Source organism: Centroberyx affinis, unplaced genomic scaffold (assembly GCF_046629955.1).
Source record: "Centroberyx affinis isolate AG114_WGS23_722 - 3 ecotype Tasmania unplaced genomic scaffold, CSIRO-AGI_Caff_v1 ptg000210l_1, whole genome shotgun sequence".
In the NCBI taxonomy this organism is placed as follows: domain Eukaryota; kingdom Metazoa; phylum Chordata; class Actinopteri; order Beryciformes; family Berycidae; genus Centroberyx; species Centroberyx affinis.
The window spans coordinates 233,182-252,500 of record NW_027278902.1 but is presented as its reverse complement, the minus strand read 5'-3'; the positions used below and the strand labels follow the sequence as shown (position 1 = coordinate 252,500).

The window sequence follows — 19,319 nt, the reverse complement described above, 5'->3', positions numbered from 1 at the left end:
AATCATACAGCGAGAAATCCATCATAGAAGAAGCAGAGAGACCCATTTCTCCACTGACAGTAACCTAAATAGACCAGAATGCAACACAGCCACAAGACATGTTGTGTTTTGAGTAAGGGGCACGACTCTTGCTTTTTTCAATCGTCTGGAAAACCTTTCACTCCTCATCGCTTTCGCTATCGCTCTCTCCACCTACATGTACTGTATAACCCGTAACTGAATGCAACAAGTTCATGCCTATTCTCAGTGGGGTTGTCCAAAGTCATTCTGGGAAACGTGGGAAATCGATAACTGAAGTAGAAATAGAAGAGGCAGGTTGAGAGAGTGGGGGTACACCAAAAAACACTTCATCACAAAACAACTCCTGGAAAGTACTGAACATCACAGACCAGTGATACTGTATCTAACAGTGCAAGAGTATCTCTGGGTTTTCATTTAATCTTCAAAGTACAATAAATGTCCAAGAATGGCTGACATTTGTGAAGTGCAATGTTGACAAAATAGAGTTTCATCGTACATACTGACTCAGAGGGTACAAAGATAATTGGACTAAGTGCTAAGAGGCAGTGCAAGACATACTGTGGAAAAGAGACAAAACACATCCTTACATATACACTCATGCTTTGATATTCAGAGATGCAGGCTCTGAAATATTCTGCTAATGTATTCTTTTTTTTTATTTTATTTTGGTAAAGCTACTCGTTTAACTGCAGTCTAGTTTCAGGCCATTATAGCTTTAGCATAGATCAGCTGTCTTGTAACCTAAGCCCTTCACCTTTTTTTCCTTTCTGTGCAGCCTTTGGTAGTTGGTAGTATGTGTAAGAGATAGAGGTAGTGAATGCTACCCAGCGTTCGCCAGTGCTTTTAGAGGCAACGGCCTTTTTGTGGGATGCACATTACAAAGAAATCGATACTCGACGTAGGCCCACTTAGACAGACTTTTTCAATGAAAACTTGATATCATTGGATTACATCTGTATTGGAGTGAACGGCCAGTTACTGAGATGCTGTGTGCGTGTGTGTGTGTGTGCGCGTGTGTGTGTGAGTGGGTGTGTGTGTCTGCACATAAATGTACGTATGTGAGTGTCTTGAGTGCCTGGTCTCATATTACTGTGTCAGCTACACTAAATTGCATGCAGCTTTACCCTGTCAGAGCCATTCATCCAGATTTGCTGCCTGCATTCCTAGACAGCGTTACAATGGACAGTGAAAACTTGAGAAGCCACTCTTCCTTTTACATACCCAGATGGTTATTTCTCCAGCCTTTCATTACATAGCTGACATCTTGCGGGGGCAAAAGAGAGTGGAGTAGGATGGGGGGAGCAGGAGACAGAGGAAGGGTAGGGAAAAAGCGAAAGAGAGAGGGCTGAAGGAGGAAGGTAAAGAGCCCGCTGTTCCTTTGTCCAGCACCTGTTGCTAGGCCTCTTCTGCCCCCCGCTAGTCAGCCCCCTCTCACTGGGGAGAGGCTGAGCGAGAAGTGTGTGAGTGTGTGTGTGTGTGCGTGCGTTGTACACTGAGATTTTGTGTGCTTATGTGTGTATGATTGTGTGTATTTGTGTATTTAGTTACATATCAGTGACAGGGAAGACTTATGCTACTTTCCCATAGGATGCGAGAACTCCACCCTTGTGCTTTAAAACCCATGATTTCCAAAGTCCTGGCCGCACATGAACGGATTTTCGCTGTGTCGAGCTCAGCGGCCTTGTACACAAAGTTCGACCTAGTTGAACTTTTGGCGCCATGAGTTTTTTAATGAAACCTTCACGCGTCCAATAGAAACAACAAGGGAAGTAGCCAGCCAGAAAACAGAGGAAAATTGTGTTTTAACAGTAGCAGGATTTCCTGAACTATACAACACAAGGCTGAAGTTTATAGGGACTTGTGTAGAAAAGCTCTCTCCTAAAAACATCGACACCAGCAGCTACATGCCATTCAGTGTGAACTCCACCTGTTTTTTCACAAGTTCTCCAAACATCTGGTCAGGAGTTGTGCTGTATGAAGCGGTGAACGCTGAGCAAACCACATGTCCCGTCTGAAAGACCTGTCTGTCCTGCTGACATAATTTTTAGGTGCACCTTCACTCAAGTCAATCAGCCTTTTTCCCTTCCCACACTACAGTCACAATCAGAGTCACTATAACTGCCAAATAAAATGAATGCATAGGAGTTTGTCCTGGTGCCACTGGTGGAACAGGGATGACAGGATCTCACATACACTGCAAAGGGAAAGTGCAAGACTGCACAACCATGCACAACTTTCTCATACCCGCATGGATCTAGTGTTGTTGACATAGCAAGCTCTACATCTGTGATTATAGCAGGTTAACAGAGCACCTATACTTTCCTATACCATTCCTTTGTAATCTCTCTCTTCCTGCATCTTTTATTATTTTGCTACTCCATTAGACATGTTATATCTGTGAGGACCATGGGAGGGAGAGCAAGGCTGCCTGCGGAGCCTGCATGACCTGCAACAGACAAGGCTGTAGACAAGCTTTCCATGTCACCTGGTAAGTATTTAGGTCTGTGTGTGTGTGTGTGTGTGTGTGTGTGTGTGTGTGTGTGTGTGTGTGTGTGTGTGTGTGTGTGTACGTGGAAGATGTGTCATCTACAGCATAGTGATACACTTTGTAAAGGATATTGTATAGGGAGTCGGTCATTATCGCAAAATATGCTTCGACATGGTGAATCAAGGCAGTTCATGATCACCCTGAAGGGAATTTCAATGACTGTACATTATTCCGCTTATTACACAGCTCCTTAACAAAGACAGTATTTGACACAGAATATTGATTTAAGTTATTTTATTAAAAGCTTAAGTAGTTTACAAGCTCCTGCTAAAAAATAGTCCCGCAGGATTGTCTGCAGTAACCAAGGACTAATGTCTTTTTGGCACAAGGTGTTGTGAGTTAATTTGATTAGCAATGCACAAAATGGTCAGGAGTGGTATGATTAATGTGAAACAGCGGTCTGTTGTGTGAAACAGTGGCCTGTTGTTCAGAAATAACCCTCCTCAGAATGTAATATGTAATAAAAACGTCATTTTTTATTATCCAACATTAAAGCTCTGTCGTCGTTAAAATCTGCTGCTGACCACACTTGAAAATACCTATTATGCATCTCCCGCGGCTGTATGTGTTTGACTGTGTCTGCACTACTTTTTCCAGCTCTTGCTCCAGTCCCTATCTCTTTACATTTCATTCATCTGCTTTGTGCCTGGATTGTGTCTAGACTGTAAAGAATTCCTATCACAATACAAAACTTAACCACCTCCAAATCAGGTCTGGAAGATCAGATGGCGATGATTTTTGTGTGCCTAGATCCGTCACTTAATCCATCCTGCCATGATCAATGACAAAAGCTCTCAGATGACTCAAGCTGCGTGTAAGTGTCAAGTGTAGCTGGGGTCTATGTGTGTGTGTGTGTGGGTGTGTGTGGGTGTGTGTGTGGGTGTGTGTGTGTGTGTGTTTGTGTGTGAAATTTCCTCTCCTGTCTGACCCTGTGGCTCTGTTCAGTGCTCAGATGGCTGGTTTGCTGTGTGAGGAGGAAGGCCCAGAAGCTGACAATGTGAAATACTGCGGCTACTGCAAGCACCATTACAGCAAGATGGTAAGATGCGTAGCACTCTAGAGACTGCGAACCATCATTCTTACACTAAGGAATTATGTTGATGTTGTTTTTGATGCAGTTAAGTGATGTAACTAAGGTAGTCAAGGAGATGATAGAGGCTTAGAAAATATGCTTACCGAAAATTCTCGCTTACACTCTTCCTGTAAATGCACTGTGAAGTGTTTTACTGTTAACCAGCACTCAGGGGCGTGTATCATTTTGATTGACATCTCTTAGCAAGCTTGAAGTGCTGTGCTGGGCGCTCATTTCAAAGGTAACTGGTTTAAAAAATTCTGTTTGTCCGTTTTTGCCACAGATTAGCATGCTAGCAATTAAAAAAAAAAATGCACATTGATCCCTAAGTTACAGTAAGTGTAGTGCTATAACCATATTTCATCACTGCTGTTGTATGTTTTTTTATTGCCACTTCCTCAAACATTGTGTAATTAGTTTGTGTCATTGAATATTAGGCTAGCACCAACACAAGAAACCTGTTCAGCTCGCCTAACTCCTGTCCATATTTCCTTTTTATCAGAGCCACATGTCATGAAATGAGCTCCATTTCATGGGGCCTTTAAGCATTATTTGAAAACAGCTCTGTACATGCTGCCCAAACCCAGTTTTCCCAGTAGCTGTTAAAGTTTGTTTGTGGTTTCGAGACACTTTCTTCCTCTCTTCTTTTGCCTTACTACAGCAGAAGAAGTTGCGCTCCAGTGAGAATACAGGTAGTTCCTTCGGCCACCCCAGGGGGCGCTCCAGCTCTCCTTCGCAGGACAAACACCACCACCACAGACAGAGGAAGGTAAGCACTTATTTTTGTGTGTGTAAGCGTGTGTGTGTTTGTCTGTATGTGTCTGTGTGTGTTTGTTAGAGTGATTAAGTTAAGCCTTAAAGCCTCACGTCTCGCTCCTGATATGACAGACCTCTGTCCTCTATACATCCCTGAGTCCGATGTACTTATGTCTTTTCAGAGTCATAAGGACAAAATGCGGCAAAAGGAGCGTCACAAGAAGTTGTCTGATAGCTTGGGCTCTTCAATGACCAGCAGTATAGACAAGGTAAGAACTGCCAACCGACAGGATAGACAGGAAAGACAACACACTCCTGGATTAGTGAGATGCTGGCCGCAGTTTAGATTTCAAGAAATCTCAATGCAGTAATACTTTGGTCACTACATAAACAAAACATTGTTTGGACAAGTAATGTCAAGGTTCACTGACAAAGACAGTAAGGAACTGCTAACCAATTGGGTAAAAACTTGGCAAAAGCATATAATCAGGAATCTAATTAATCTTAAGTCTAACCTGTCTTTCTTACGACCTGTCTGTGTTGATGCAGCTCTCCTCCAGTCACCACAGCAGTAAGGACGGTGAAGGAAAGCCCAAGAAGCTGAGCTCTCACAGCCTTGGTCATCGCAGTAAGAAGACAGGAAGCACTGGCAAGAGCTGCTCCTCCTCCTCCTGCTCCTCTAGTCCGTTCAACACAGGTACCAAATGAAGAATGAAATGGGACCCAGAATCGAACCTTGAGGCACTCCACAGCTAAATTGTGTTAGGGATGTAGAGCTACCAAAGCCAAACCTGTTAGACATATGTGGTATAAAGACGGTTGAGTCCAGAGTCTATAAGGCCACAGAATTTTCAAAACAGTCACTTAAGATGTGTAATGAAATTTGACTCTCAGGTTTTAGTTAGTTCACCTTTGTGCTTGACTGTAACTTAAATGTGTTTTTCTTGGAGGTGGCTCCCTGTCTTCAGCTCAGGACTTCCACCAGTTATCTTCCTCCTCCCGCCTGGAGCGAGACCATGACCGAGGTGGCGGCGACGACCACAGCGGTGAGGACCGCAAGGAGCGCCACAGGAGGACAGTTGTCCAGGAGGACGAGGAGGAGGAGGAGGATGAAAAGGAAGAGGAGAAACAGGAGGAGGAGGAAGAGGAGGAGGAAGAGGACAGTAAATACCACAAGCCACCAGCGTTGACCCCTGCCGATGGCCCCCTCGCAGCGTCACAGGGTCACGACAGGTCGGAGGGCAACGGCAGCCCTTTCGAGACCAAGGTCACCATCTCCACCTTCGGATCCATCATGCGCATCACTTCCTCCTCAGGTCTGGGCAGCAGCAGCAAGATCCGTAAGATCTCCTCCTCAGGGGAGTACAAACCCTCCAAGTCCCTCTGCAAGCCGTCTCACTTGACCACTCCCCCTATCCTGGAGGAGGCGGACCTAGAGGACAAAGCCACGCCCCCACCGCTACCTCGAGAGAGGAGGCACCGCGGCAACAAGAAGAGCCGCCACGGCCCGGGGCGCCCGCGGGGGAGCAAGAATCGGGAGAGGAGGGAAGAGGAACACCACCATCACCACCATCACACAGCGCCGCCTCCTCCTCCAGCCTTAACCTCCTCGCTCTACGCCAGCCCATCTTCCATTCCCCACCCTGCCTTCCCCTCCGCCCTGCCTCCCACCACCACCTCCTCTTCTTCTTCGTCTTTCTCTTCTTCCTCTGCCGGCAGTTTTTCCACAAGTCGTGGCAACTCGCTGCTCGGCTCTGGTGAGTCTAAGTGTGGGTGTGTGGTAGCCCTCTAGCTTCCTGTGTGCTCACACACTGCTAGAAAGAAGTGTGTGCGTGTGAAAAAAAACTTAACAGTATTACTATCTGTTTGCACTTTGGTGTTTATTTGCAGCTTGACTGTAGAGAGGTAAAATTTTTCCATTACAAACACAGTCAGCACCACAGTTTATCTGTATATCAGCACCACACGTTTCAGTTGAACAATCCATTGATGTAGTAATAGACAAGCAGGACAAGTGAAGATAATGTTTCATGTACAGTTTGTTTTTCAGTTCACTGTTTTTCACCCAGGTGGTTATGTAATTCAGAGTGTTTTGCAAATCAGCATTTATTAAATCTGCAAGAGGTGGAGATAATGTCCTAGATAGTGGTTTTTGTGTGCACATGTACGTCAATGGTAGATTTCCTGCCCTAGTTGGAGATTGGTTCTCCCCTGTGTGTGTGTGTGTGTGTGTGTGTGTCTGTCTTTGTCTGTGTTTGTGTCTGTGACTTGTTGACTTATGTGTGTGCATGCGTACTTGTTTTTTTGAGTCCTATATGAAAGACTTTTGTCATGAAACTGTAATCTCTCTTTCCTTCTCGTTCTCTCTATCTCTGTCTTCCTCTCTCAGGCATCTACTCCAGTCTCAAGGACCCTCTCACACTGGGCGGGGGTGTTTGCAGTACCCCTCTGTCCCTGGGCGGAGGGGTGTGTAGCACCTCCTTGTCCCTAGGAGGGGGCATGTGTAGTACCCCTCTCTCCTCAGGACTGCTTTCATCCCACGTCTCCACACTCTCTCTTCCTTCAGTCAACGCCGTCTCAAACACACAGGTAGACTAAAAACACAGAAAATACATACAGATTACCAATCAGCATATGAAGGCTGTCAAAGTAAAACACTTGCTGCCTTGTCTGTTATTTATTTATTCCATTTGTTCAATCCCTATGTCTGGGACTCTTTTTTTACTGTTTAACTTAATTGTTCTTTTTGTTTTATTGATCTGTGCCATTTGTGAATTTGTATTTTTCTTGGTTGTGAAGCACTTTGTAACTTTGAAAAGTGCTATATAAATAAAGATAATAATAATTATTATTATTATTATTATCTATATTACTTGACGTTGCGCTATATTAAAAAACAGATGATTACATCTTTTAAATGTTATTTGGTAAGCAAAAGGCACAACATAGCTAATGACTTTAATAATTTCAATTTTTCAGGAATAATATTCAATAATTCATTAGTTATTTTTTTATGCCAACACCTATTTTGAGTAGGTGTTACATTTTCCAAAAGGTGGATATCTGTTTTGAAATGAAGCCCTTCATGTGCCTTTTAGTATAAACGTTATTTTCTCAGTATGTACACTGTATGAAGAGCAGGCATTTTTGTAGCAGTGTCCATTCCAGATAGTCCAGATGATTTCCTTATCAGTAAGATGATGTTGTTCCCCGTCTCATAGGTCCACCCAGGTTCCAGTACTTCCTATAGTCTGACTTCCACTCAGCCTTTCGCCAGCTGTCTCTCCACAGCCCCCACACTGCCACCACTACTGAGCCAAGCCCAGACCTCACTGCCAGGTGAGATCAAGGCAGTGTGTATGTGTGTGTGTGAGAGAGAGAGAAAGAGAGAGGGAGATGAACATCATTTTTTCTGTGATTTCTGTGATCGGTTTTTCCTGGTTCTGTGAACAAAATATCCCAAACCATTAGAATTGGCTACCAAAAGAAAGACTCTTTTGACAAAAATATCATTCAGAAATTGCAGATTTGCTAAACCATTTTTCTGGATCCTAACATAAATGTCTTCATATAGCACAGTAGACCTTAAGTTTAAACAACAAAAGCACTGCCAGTCAGTAAACAAATTACAACTTTGCATAGCTAAGTTCGGATGTCATGACTCTTTCTTTCCCTTCTCAGAGTCCGACCTCGACGACTGTCGCTTCCCGTGTCAGGGGAACTCACCGAGAGAGAGCCTTTCCTCACAGTACGTCTTCTCTTTACTCTTTTCATCTTGTGAGAAGAGCACTCTTTGACATTTACACTAGACGATTTTTACGCTAAGCTGAATCCCAGTAGGGATTCAGCTGATGCTCTTTTCCAGTACGAATTAAAATGAGTGAGCGGCCAGTGAAGGACACTTCAGCAGGACACATAACTGAACACATTGGTTAGTGTGGGGATCAGACCTGTGCAATTTCGATTATAAGAAGGTCTTGCTAACCACTCATATAGCCCTGCCACCATTTCAATTGAAACATCATTTTGCTAAACTTTTCCTGTAGCTGTAGTCAGGAGAGTTCACATAGGCTGGTGGATCCCAAAAGTAAGTAGCTCTTTTTCTATTTCAGTAACAATACAGATAGAAATGATCAAAGAGTGATAGCTGGTTACCTGCCAAAGTGACTGGTAGATTAGAAAAACTTTACAACCACAGCCACAATTTGCAGGATCTCGTGACTGTGTGTCATTTCCCCACCCTGGCTCTGAGCGATGACTATTTACCACTTTCTTCCTCCCTATTGTTTCTCCCCTCCTCCACACCCAGGTCTCCCATGAGCTGTCTTCCTCTTCTGTTTGACCAGAGAGACGGGTTGGGTCCTGGTGTCAGAGCCCGTCCAGAGAACGTCCCTCCTGCCAGCTCCCACATTGAGCTCCTGCTGGAGAAACATGGCAATGGAGAGATGGGAGTCAACAGTGAGTGAGCCTGGAAATTTTCTGTTCACACTAGTTTCTTCCAGTGTGCATGATTTAGTCGTAGCAGTAGTGGGAGTATTACTGCACTTACTGTGGGAAATTCTTTTATAACTGAAATACCATAAGTTATACAATACACTAAACAAAGCCTAGTCAGGATGCTGCACATAGACACAGCAGATTACATGAGTAACTTACAGAAACATAATGTAATATAATGTATATTGGTTGTAGAATGAGCCCAGAATTGTCTGATTATTAGCTAGTTTTCCACATAAAATGAAGAAAATCTGCATATTATTCTGTGTATGTTCACCTATGCTCTTTGCAACACTATGGATACAACATTTGGTGCTATTCAGTGCTATAAATGTATATTGTGACGTTTTTGGGAACAATAAATAGCAGAGCGACTGACAGCATACTGTGAACGGTGCTTCAAAGCAGCAATGTTCTTTCATCATACGAAATTTCTATCTCACCCCCTCTCCTGAACCAGATGACTCTCTACTTATCTCTCTGACTCACTGACACCATCAGTTTCAATTCATTTTCTAACTCATCACTTTTTTTTCTTTCTCCACCCAGTGCTTTCGCCATTTTTCCATTTTCCCTCATTCTTACCTCCTTCAGTCTCTTTATTCATTTCTTTTACTTGCATCCTTGTGCCATCGTTCCTTCTCCCAAATCAAACTGGGTCCCTTCCCATATTCCCAAATCTCCTAATATCTCTTTACCATGCTCGTCTTCTCTCTCCCACATCTGTATTTCCCACGTATCTGTCTTTCTGACTTCTTAACCTCTCTTAACCTCTCCTCCTCTGTGTCTGCCTTATTATATCCTCCAAAGCCCCAGAACAGTTTATAGTAATGAGCATTTACTGCTGTTCAGCCAGAAATGAGAGAGAAGAGTTTGTTTGTTCTCCTAGTCTTTGATGCCAGGCACGTCACGCTGATGGCTCCATTGAGAATCAATTAGAAAGCATTCAGAGGATGGTGTTCAGACCCGATGGCACTGCTATGAAATAACACTAGATGCTGTGCCAAAAGTCTACAGGATTGTCGCCAATTCATGGCAATGTCATTACAGATTTGAGTCTTATTTCTCAGTTTTCTAGTTTTGGCAGTAATTTATGCTCCAAAAATATATAATTAATGATTGGGAATTATTAGGCTTTTTGAGAAATGTTTGAATTCCTTAAGGCATATAGGATTTTTTTTCAATTTATTTTGTCAAATAAATTGTGATTCCAACCTAATGGCTGTGATAATGGCATCGTACTGAACCTGACAACTCTTAAATCTGACCAAATGAAAGCACGGAGCAGATCACTGGGCCTGTTCTTTGTGTCAGACATACTTTTTCCCCTCTAGACTGTTTAAACGCAACTAATTCAAACTGATATATTAATGAGAAAATTATACACTAGGGCCAGGGTCAATTCACTCACAATTGACTCAATTCAAAATGTAAATTAAAACTGATGTTTATGTTATGATGGAGCCTTCATCCTCAATTATTTCATTGTGAGAGTGTTTTGACAGCAAAAGATTTCCAGTTGTTGGGAGTGTGTTCATGAATTGATTAAATTGAAAGTGAATTTATCCGAATCCTGTCTTACATTCAGCATCTTTACATTGATTGGCATGCCTGTTAAAGTCACCATGACATGAAAAATTACTTTTCACCGTGTTCGCTAATTCTCCATATCATAATGTACACCTGTTTAACAATAAATGGCAAAAAAAATTACAGAAGCTTTATTTTCTCATATTTTCTATCAAAATCCTATCACTTCTACTTCCTGGTAAAGGTGTATTTTCAGTGGTTTCTTCATGGCATACCAGTAGGCGTACAGAAACAATCCAACCAATAATACCATCACATATTTTTGAACAATCCCCTCTCCACCCCTCTCATTATATAAAACCTGCAACGTCACAACTCTTAAGTGACACAAGTAGCAACATGGTACACCAGTGCATTTTTGGATGTTCATCCCCAAAAAATCCTTGTCTACTTTTCCTAACACATCATGGGTTTCATCCCAGCCACTGGAATTTATTTATTTTGAAGAATCCAAAATTTTTGACATCTAAATTATGTGCAAAGCATTTGTCCAGCTACGCCAAGTATGGAATGGGCTTCAGTGCCTTTCTCTTTCCATGTTCCATGTCTTATTTTGAACAGTCCATCTCTGCATTACATCCCACCCCAACATCTTCTTTCAATCGGAAATATGTCAAATTACTGAAGCAAAACAAAATACCCTTTCCGAAACACCTCGTAACTCCCTCTCTCTCCCTCCTCCAGTTGTGGAGATGCTCCAGTCGCTACACTCCCTGCAGCAGGAGAACCAGCGGCTCCAGGACCAGATCCTCAGCCTGACGGCCAAGAAGGAGCGACTGCAGCTGCTGAACGTGGAGCTGGCCGTGCCTTTCCCTCCACAAATCCACTCCGCCCAGGGATCCATGCACACTTCTGCCCAGATCAACTTCCTCTCATCCGTCCAAGGTCAGACTCTACACCTCCGCTACCTCCACTCCACAAGTTATTATTTTTATATCCTTTGGCGTTTGCATGACCCACGGCCCAACAAAAATGTTACTTTTCACCCCTTTGCACTCCGTATGAAAACGTTTAGGCACTGTGTCCCTGTGGTGTGATCTAGTTTTCTCCTCTCCCCTCCTCTCCCCTCCTCTCCTCTCCTCTCCTCTTTCCTACTCCTTCCATCCCCTGCAACAGTCCAACAAGTCATTTTGAAAGTCTGTGTGTAGCATTTTTAAACATCAATATACAGTATTATTGTCAAATGAATTGTGATACCTTGGTATAATTACCATAAACAAATGAGACTGTGGTTGAGACGATTGGTAGCCTCTCTCACGTCAGTGGTATTGCTAGACTTCCTCAAAGACCACATTTCACATAAACCCTGTTGCTTCTTGTCACAAAGAGGATGTTGCTACTTGCTCCGTTTTCGCTGGAAGAACAGCGGGCTTTTTCTTGTTTTGTTCTGTAAATCAATCTCCATTTGTGCTGTAAAGCAATGCAGCAGATTTCCAATTAAATCCAACCCGGTGGCACATAATGTGAAAGGCATTGTAGAGTAGAGGCTCCCAATGTTTTTTTGCAATGGTCTTGTTTGTATACAATAATTCTACTAATATCTAAAAATTAATGTGGTAATGATTTATTGATGTTAAAATGCTATGCGTCATGCCTTTAATGACAATAGAAAAAGTGGTGGTTAGTGTATGTGTTGTGAGTTTGTAGTTATTCTGAGTCCCTGTGTCTGTGCCTCTCTTCTCCTTAGACCCCCTAAGCACCAATAAGAGCCCCCTGTCCAAAAGCTGCTTCCTGAATGACACCTCCTTCATTACCTCCTCTGAGGTGAGAACCTGTAGAAGTCCCGCACCTGGTTGTAACCTTCTTGTAGCACAAGATGTGTAGGATTTGTCCCAATACAATGAGTGCCAGAATGCTAAGACAACCACAGGAAGGTATTTTGTAGTCAATTTGGTATGTTTTTCTGTGACTAACAACTGACTTTATCAAACATCAACAAATTTCAGGAATTATTTGCAAATTCTATTTGGCCTCGGTCTGATAACATTGTGAACCTGTGCCATGTTTTTGTGGCAATTTTAATTTTTAGCTCAGCTTAAAGAGTAACTAAACACCAAGCCCAACTCTGTGTAAAGCCTGACATCGAAAGGTAAAAACCATGCTCCTGAAATTGCCATCTGCTACTGGCTGATCTTTGGTGACATCACATGGCACCAAAGATCAGCCAATAGCATAGATATCAGGCTTTAGATTTGGGTTACTCTTTAAATCGAGGTGTAATGGCACTGAATACATACCAAAACTAATAGCTGACCACTAAAAAGCTACAATGCACCTTCATGTCTTCTCTGCAGGAGCTCCACTCCGGTAGTCCGTCCCGCAGTAGCTCCTCCCTCTCCTTCCAGAGCACTCCACCTCCTCAACAGAGCCCCGCCTCCTTCGGCCAGCCGCTGCTGAACGGACTGAGTCGTGGTTTGAGTGACGGGTTGGGGACCATCGGTCAGGCTGGCGGCTCCGCCCTGCCTGTGGTGGGCGGGCTCATGGCTTCCCTCGCAGGAAGTCCTCAGCTGAGCATGAACGGTGTGCTGGGCAGTCTGAACGGGGTGATCCAGTCGCCCGTGCAGAACGCCCCCCAGCCCACGCTCCCCGCCCTGCGGCCCCAGCCTCCGCCTCTAAACCCACAAGCACTGGCACAGGGTTTTCAGCTACCTAAGAGTGTGAGCCCGTACGTATCCAACCTTTCTTGATCATTTTAAGAAAGAAAATCCACCCTAAAACACGCTGACACTGTTAGGAAACAGCTATTGATGATGTACCTTGGATTTCTGGGCCCATTTTCTTGTTTGATTGGCGTATTTTTTTTTTTCAATTACAATTACAATTACAATTTCACATTTGGCAAACGCTTTTATCCAAAGCGACTTACACATGAGATTTGCATACAACACAAGCAAGTTTCTAGATAGGAGAGAACAACGAGAGTAAGTGCTATAGAGCTAAGTTCTGGTACAACAGGACAAAGGTGCTACGAGACAGTGCAACAAGCTAAGTTCTGGTCCAACAGGACATAGGTGCTACGAGGGAGTGCTACAAGGTAGTGCTATGAGGTAATGCATAGAGGGCATCAAAATTTTTTTTTTTTTTTTTTTTATGAAAGGAGGTATTCGCTAAAGAGCTGGGTCTTTAGCCTTTTCTTAAGGATAGAGAGGGATTCTGCGGATCGAATGGAGTTTTGCAACTCGTTCCACCACCGGGGAACCACAGAAGAGATGCTATTTTCCCAACTAGCCAAACGTAGACACCGTTATGTCATGTGGAGATATTTCCAGTGCAACTGCAGTAGAGTCTGATAGCAGAAAATTGTTCAGCTATCTAAAACATCAATGGTAAACATCAGGTTTTGGTGTCAGTCCCTCAAAATCAAAGAGCAACAACTTCTTTCTAGACTCACCATTTTGCACCAATGTCCAGTAATCATACGGGGAGAAATCCATCGTAGAAGAGGCAGAGACAGTAATTTCTCCACTTACAGTAGCCACAATAGACCAGAATGCAGTGCAGCCACAAGACATGTTTTGTTTTGAGTAAGTGGCATGGCTGACTGACTGGAAACTCACTCTCTTGCTCTTACTATGCTATCGCTATTGTTCTCTCCATCTACATGTATAACCAGCAGCTGAATGCAAGAAGTTCACACCAGTTCTCTGGCGGTTGTCAAAAGTCATTCTGGGAAACGTAGGAAATCCTTAACTGTAGAAGGCAGAAGATATTAGTACGTTTCAAATAGACGAGACAGGTTGAGGGAAAGTGAGTACACCAAAAACAGTGTAAGAGTATCTGAGGGTGGATTTTTCCTTGAATGCCATAGACATTCTAATACATATATTAGTTATCTTTCTTAGTTTGATCATCTCTGTATGACCAGCTGCTGTTTATTTTGACAACTATCACAGCTGATTGATGTTTTGTTTTGAGCGTGTTGACACCATGTCTGGCAGCTGACGGCTTCTGTTTGAACCCATGTTTAGCCTGTGTTTGTTTGGGCTGATAGTCGTCTGGTCTGGAAGGTGCAGCTGACTGTGTGTCGGCGGTTGTGTTGCAGGTCGTCTCTCCTGTCGGAGCAGCAGAAGCAGCTTCTTCTCCAGCAGCAGCAGCAGCAGCTCCAGCAGTTCCTCACCTCGCAGAACTTCACTCCTGTAATGACACTTACAGCTTCGCTATTTCTGTCACTTCCTCCTCTCCTCAGTGTTTATGTAGCGCCTGATGGGTATTTTCCAGATTTAATTTCATTGATGATTTAAATCAACCGTGAGAACAGAGTAGGAGTACTGTTTTTTGTGGAGTGTGATGACATGAAAGGCTGCAGCAACTGGACAGAAGTGAATATGATACTGAAGCCAGGACCTGCTCACACCAGTGCTTCACCTGTCCATAAAATTAGCTACTGTTAGCAGTCAGATACTTCATGTTGTGAATGTTATATATATCTCCAAACAAACAGTAAGTTGTAGTCTATAACTAGTTTTACCAGTATCAGTTTTAACCTGCTAAAGTAATCCGTTTGCTGACAGACAAACAATTAACAGTTTGACTGTCAAAGAAGTGCCACTATAGGATATGAAGCATAATGCTGGGATATTTCAGATACTAAAGATTAAGACTGCAAATTTTGTCCATTAATAAGAATTACATCTGGTTGGTTTGAAGATAAATATAACATTAACAACATTAAGCAGCTGACTCCTGACAGTACCTCATGTCCAGTTACTGTAGCTTTTGATTTGGATCTTTTTGGGTAATTTGGCTTCCAGCTCTGCTCATCACTCACCAACACTGTAGGATAATTGTGGTGTGTATTTTACATTTTTTGTTCTACTGGAAGACAAGGCATTGCAGTCTTGCCGTGCAAATATGGCAAATACTGGGAACTTTTTTAGATTGTGGCTGGAAAGGTTTTCTTATCAGCTAACCAGCCACCATCCTGAGGTTATTTTCCATATTAAAATCATATTTGACTTGCAAACTAGTAAAGGTGCCAGCTGTATTTTTGAATCAATCAGGCACTGTGTCCAGCAGATGTAAAAATTCATTTCTGCCCAGAGAGTGACTGTGAGGTTTGGGTGTAAGTGTGTCAGTGTTAAGCCCCTGTGTTTTCCCCCTCCACCAGGAGCAGCAGGTGGTGGTGTACCAGATGCTGCAGCAGCAGCAGAGACAAAGGGAGCTGCAGCGCCTCACGCTGACAGGAGCGCTCACCTCCACCCCGACCTCACCCATGATCGCCCAGTCACCCAACCTGCTGTCCTCAGCCACAGCCTCACCCCTGCAGGGCGGCCAAGGAAACAGCCTCTTTGGCCTGCAGGAGACTGCACTTCACAAGCCTGGGGTGAGAAATATTGCATTATTTTTCGTTATGATTGTATCATAGGGCTGGAAAATACCTACTAAAAAATGTTTTCAGTTTTGGAATGAAAAAAACAAACTGTTATTTTGTTTTCAGGCTGCAGGAGAGAAGGGTGGAGACAAGAACGGTTAACGTCTCTTGGTTAAATGGGAGCAGCTAAAATCAGGATATCAGTCGTCACACGTCATTTTTAACTGATCTGCCCCATCAGGAACTGAGGCCGACTTAAAAATCTCATCTAAGACTTTTGAACCGTCTTTCCTTCTCTGTCATCTTTATCTTACAGCCTCTTTTATGAATGTATAATGGGACGGACTTAAACGTTAAGCGAAGTTTTTCGTGTTTTGAAGTTCTTTATATCGGAGGTTCTTCTCATAGGTTTTTTGTGTAGGCAGCTTTCAGAGAGCATGAATACAGTGGTCTCTTATTAAATTGCACTAATTTGTTAGCTAGACCAATGGGGCTGCTTGTGTAGGCAGGGCCGGAGTTCCTACTTGTCCCTGCAGGTGTCGTGCGGGGTTTTGGTTGTAAGTTTGAACTCTGGTGATACAAGGTCAGAATGTCTCTCCTTTGACTTCTCAAGCACTGACCGCTATTAATTTCCCCCATGGCTTGAACCAATGTTTCCATTCAGTCTGTCCTCTCTGGGGACTTTGAGAATCACAGACTTCTGCCACCTCTCGAAACCTCAACTGTCTTCCTTGATATTTTGTCTTCCCTTTGTTTTTTGCCCGACCCAAATTTCATCCAAATCTTCTATACAGTATGTTGCAGCTTCGCATGAGCACCTGTTATGTAAAGGATACTTATGCTGCCATTTTTGATATGTGGTTCATATGGCATTTTAACATAAAAAAAATAGATTACATCAGACTTTTCTGTAATCTTTTTCCATTATTGAGATAATTGGTAGCCATTTTGTGCTGATTCATTGCTGCAATAGCCTTCACTGGATATAAACTTCTACCAAATCTCAATAAACAAAAAATATGACAAACAAGCCTGAGGTATTAACTCAAGAGTGGCACAGAACCCACATGTCAAAAACGGCACCATGATCCACTAGAGACTGGCATCGACTTGAAAGTTGAGCTCCAGGTTTTATTCAAACCCCCCTGAGAATATTTAGAGAATTTTATATCCTACCAGTTGCTACCGAGATTAAGCAGACTAAACCAAACATTTGGAAATTGTAAGTAAGAAATTAATTGTATTTCCTAAACAAGTGTGCACTTTGCATGTTAGTAGCTAACAGAGCAAATTAGCCATCAAAACAGTACCTTATAAAGGATTTCTGGTACTCAATAGGCCACTAGGGACTGACAGGTTTTTGATTTTTATGAGTATTTTGCACTCTGTCCTAAAGTGTTTTTTTTTTTTTTTTTTTTTTTTATGTTACTTTCGTATATTGATATTCTTTTCATGTCCGGCAACTAGTTGTTCTTTTAGCAATACTGGATAGATAATGCCTTAATAATGCTAGATATACAGAGTAAATCATGAGCCCAAAGGCTTATTCTCTTCTCATCTTACTTTGATAGTGTTTTTATACGGGGTACATGGAGGACTTAGTAAAATGAAAGCACTCTTCCTGAACCCATTTATACTTTTGATAGGTAACAATGATAATTTCAACAGTTGAAACGTGTGAATAACCGTAGTGATAACTAAAGTGTCAAATCATTTTGTATTGTAATTTTGTCTTCAGATGCAATGTTCTTTTGTTGTATGTGCTTTGGAGAAGTGAGAAACGGTGACTTATTGAAAATCTTACAGTGAAGCCTGCACAATGGTATCATAGGAGACATTTCAACTGGCTGAAGACAGCCAAGATGGAAACTATTGTTAAAGTGCTGTCACAGCAGTGTATAATGAATAGTGTAGCTGTAATCAGCTCTGGTAAGACAGTGGATCTGCCAATGTTGTTACTGTGCGACATCATGTTGGCCTTTACTGCTGGGTGTGTTGAAGCCCGAGTTCAGGACACAAGCCAACCTGTAGACTAAGATAAGCTTCTCTTTCCTTCCAATACACTTTACTTTGTGATGCTTCTGTCAAGCTCATTTACTAACAAAGGCCACTCACAACTACATCTCTGCCTCTCAAGGTAAGGGAGTATTTTCTCATATTTTCTCCTGTGTTCTTTAACAGTTCTTAGGCCTTTTCAAATATTTTCTCACTTCTGTTTGCAATCTTAAACATGATCTCCCATACATGTGATATCTGAGTACTAGATTGTTCTGTTAGTAGTTAATGTAGGTGTCGGTAAGGAACTTCCAGCAACTTATTAGTTGGTGAAAAATACTGTAGCAATGACTGAAGGAGAATGTTTATTATGTTGATAACCCATGAGCCTACATGTTGACATGACTCCTAGTGGGAGGTCTGCAATTTACCAAGTATGTCCTTATGAGTCGCCTCGCTGAGGCAAAGACCAGGCAAGACCGAGTCCAAGAGATTGACTGAAGAGTACTGCGAAGGATTTCTGAAGGTTTTTTTTTTCTCATGTTGCACTGGGGCGTTTTGGGCCCAATTGTAAATCGTTTTTTAGTACCTTTTCAATTTTGTTGGAATACAAGTTGTATACTTTAATATGTTTGTGTAAAACACATTCATTCTTTTAAGCTTTGAAGTTTGGGTAACCAAGATAATCCATGTTATGAATGTTGTACTGTGTATCCTTTATGTATTTCAATATGTTTAAGCACCTGGCTCTGAATGATGTCTGATGGAGAACGAGTTACCTATTGGGATATGAATTGCATGAAATGCAGTGAAGTCTCTCAAATGTATTGCTAAATACCAAGTAATAACTATGCATAGATTTTAAATGCATTGTTCCCTGAAAAAAAGAAATTAAATGAAGTGAGCACTGAATTTTAAAAAGGACAAGCACGTTGTCATTGTACAGTGTATTTGTTTGAGAGAATTGATCAAAAAGAATTTGACAATATTCAGATTAAAAGCCCTGTAAAGTATTTTGATATTTTTGTGTGTAAAATTAAAAGGACGGATTAAGACAACTGAACTTTTTTTGTCAATAAATGTATTTTCTTGTTTTACATTTTCTCTTGGGTTTTGAATGACTGAAAAATCTTATGTCAATACAACATGTTGTACTAGAAGAGGAGGGAACTGGAAAATGAATTCAACACTATTCATAGGAATAACTGATACAACTAAAGACAAGAGACAAGTTGTGTGTAAACTAATCCAGGGGTTCCCAATCTTTTTAATGTCAAGGACCCCCAAATAGATTCACAACAGACCCAAGACCCCACATGAGAAGGTTTGTCCTGTGAGAAATCCCCTCTGGGAAGGTTTTTGTCGGTGGGGAGACTACTGCAGTGGATCTAGTGAAATTATCATCAAAACACTCCTAATCCTAATACATCTCCTCATTCTTTTAACATCTACAGACAGAGTGAAACGAAAGCGAAATTCAACTATTCCTGATTTTGTTGGGGACCCCCTGGTGGTCCGCGGACCGCAGT

The 19,319-nt window shown here is 42.3% G+C and overlaps 1 protein-coding gene across 4 annotated transcripts in view; it reads left to right on the top strand.

Annotated features, from left to right (window-relative positions):
- Positions 1 to 18,843, top strand: part of LOC139661797 (protein AF-17-like) — a 21,544-nt gene extending 2,701 nt beyond the window's left edge. For 2 of the 4 annotated variants that reach the window (XM_071540365.1, XM_071540391.1), the window contains exons 5-19: positions 2,406 to 2,509; positions 3,515 to 3,608; positions 4,303 to 4,410; positions 4,580 to 4,666; positions 4,947 to 5,094; positions 5,348 to 6,154; positions 6,787 to 6,986; positions 7,619 to 7,736; positions 8,079 to 8,145; positions 8,707 to 8,855; positions 11,169 to 11,369; positions 12,172 to 12,248; positions 12,779 to 13,149; positions 14,527 to 14,620; positions 15,592 to 15,947. In XM_071540365.1, the coding sequence (XP_071396466.1) occupies positions 2,406 to 2,509; positions 3,515 to 3,608; positions 4,303 to 4,410; positions 4,580 to 4,666; positions 4,947 to 5,094; positions 5,348 to 6,154; positions 6,787 to 6,986; positions 7,619 to 7,736; positions 8,079 to 8,145; positions 8,707 to 8,855; positions 11,169 to 11,369; positions 12,172 to 12,248; positions 12,779 to 13,149; positions 14,527 to 14,620; positions 15,592 to 15,849 (2,883 nt within the window). In that variant the 3' untranslated portion in view covers positions 15,850 to 15,947. Of the gene's footprint in view, positions 1 to 2,405; positions 2,510 to 3,514; positions 3,609 to 4,302; positions 4,411 to 4,579; positions 4,667 to 4,946; positions 5,095 to 5,347; positions 6,155 to 6,786; positions 6,987 to 7,618; positions 7,737 to 8,078; positions 8,146 to 8,706; positions 8,856 to 11,168; positions 11,370 to 12,171; positions 12,249 to 12,778; positions 13,150 to 14,526; positions 14,621 to 15,591 lie in introns of all 4 variants that reach the window. The other 2 variants (XM_071540383.1, XM_071540373.1) reach the window with 2 other exon arrangements.
- Positions 18,844 to 19,319: the final 476 nt, after the last annotated feature.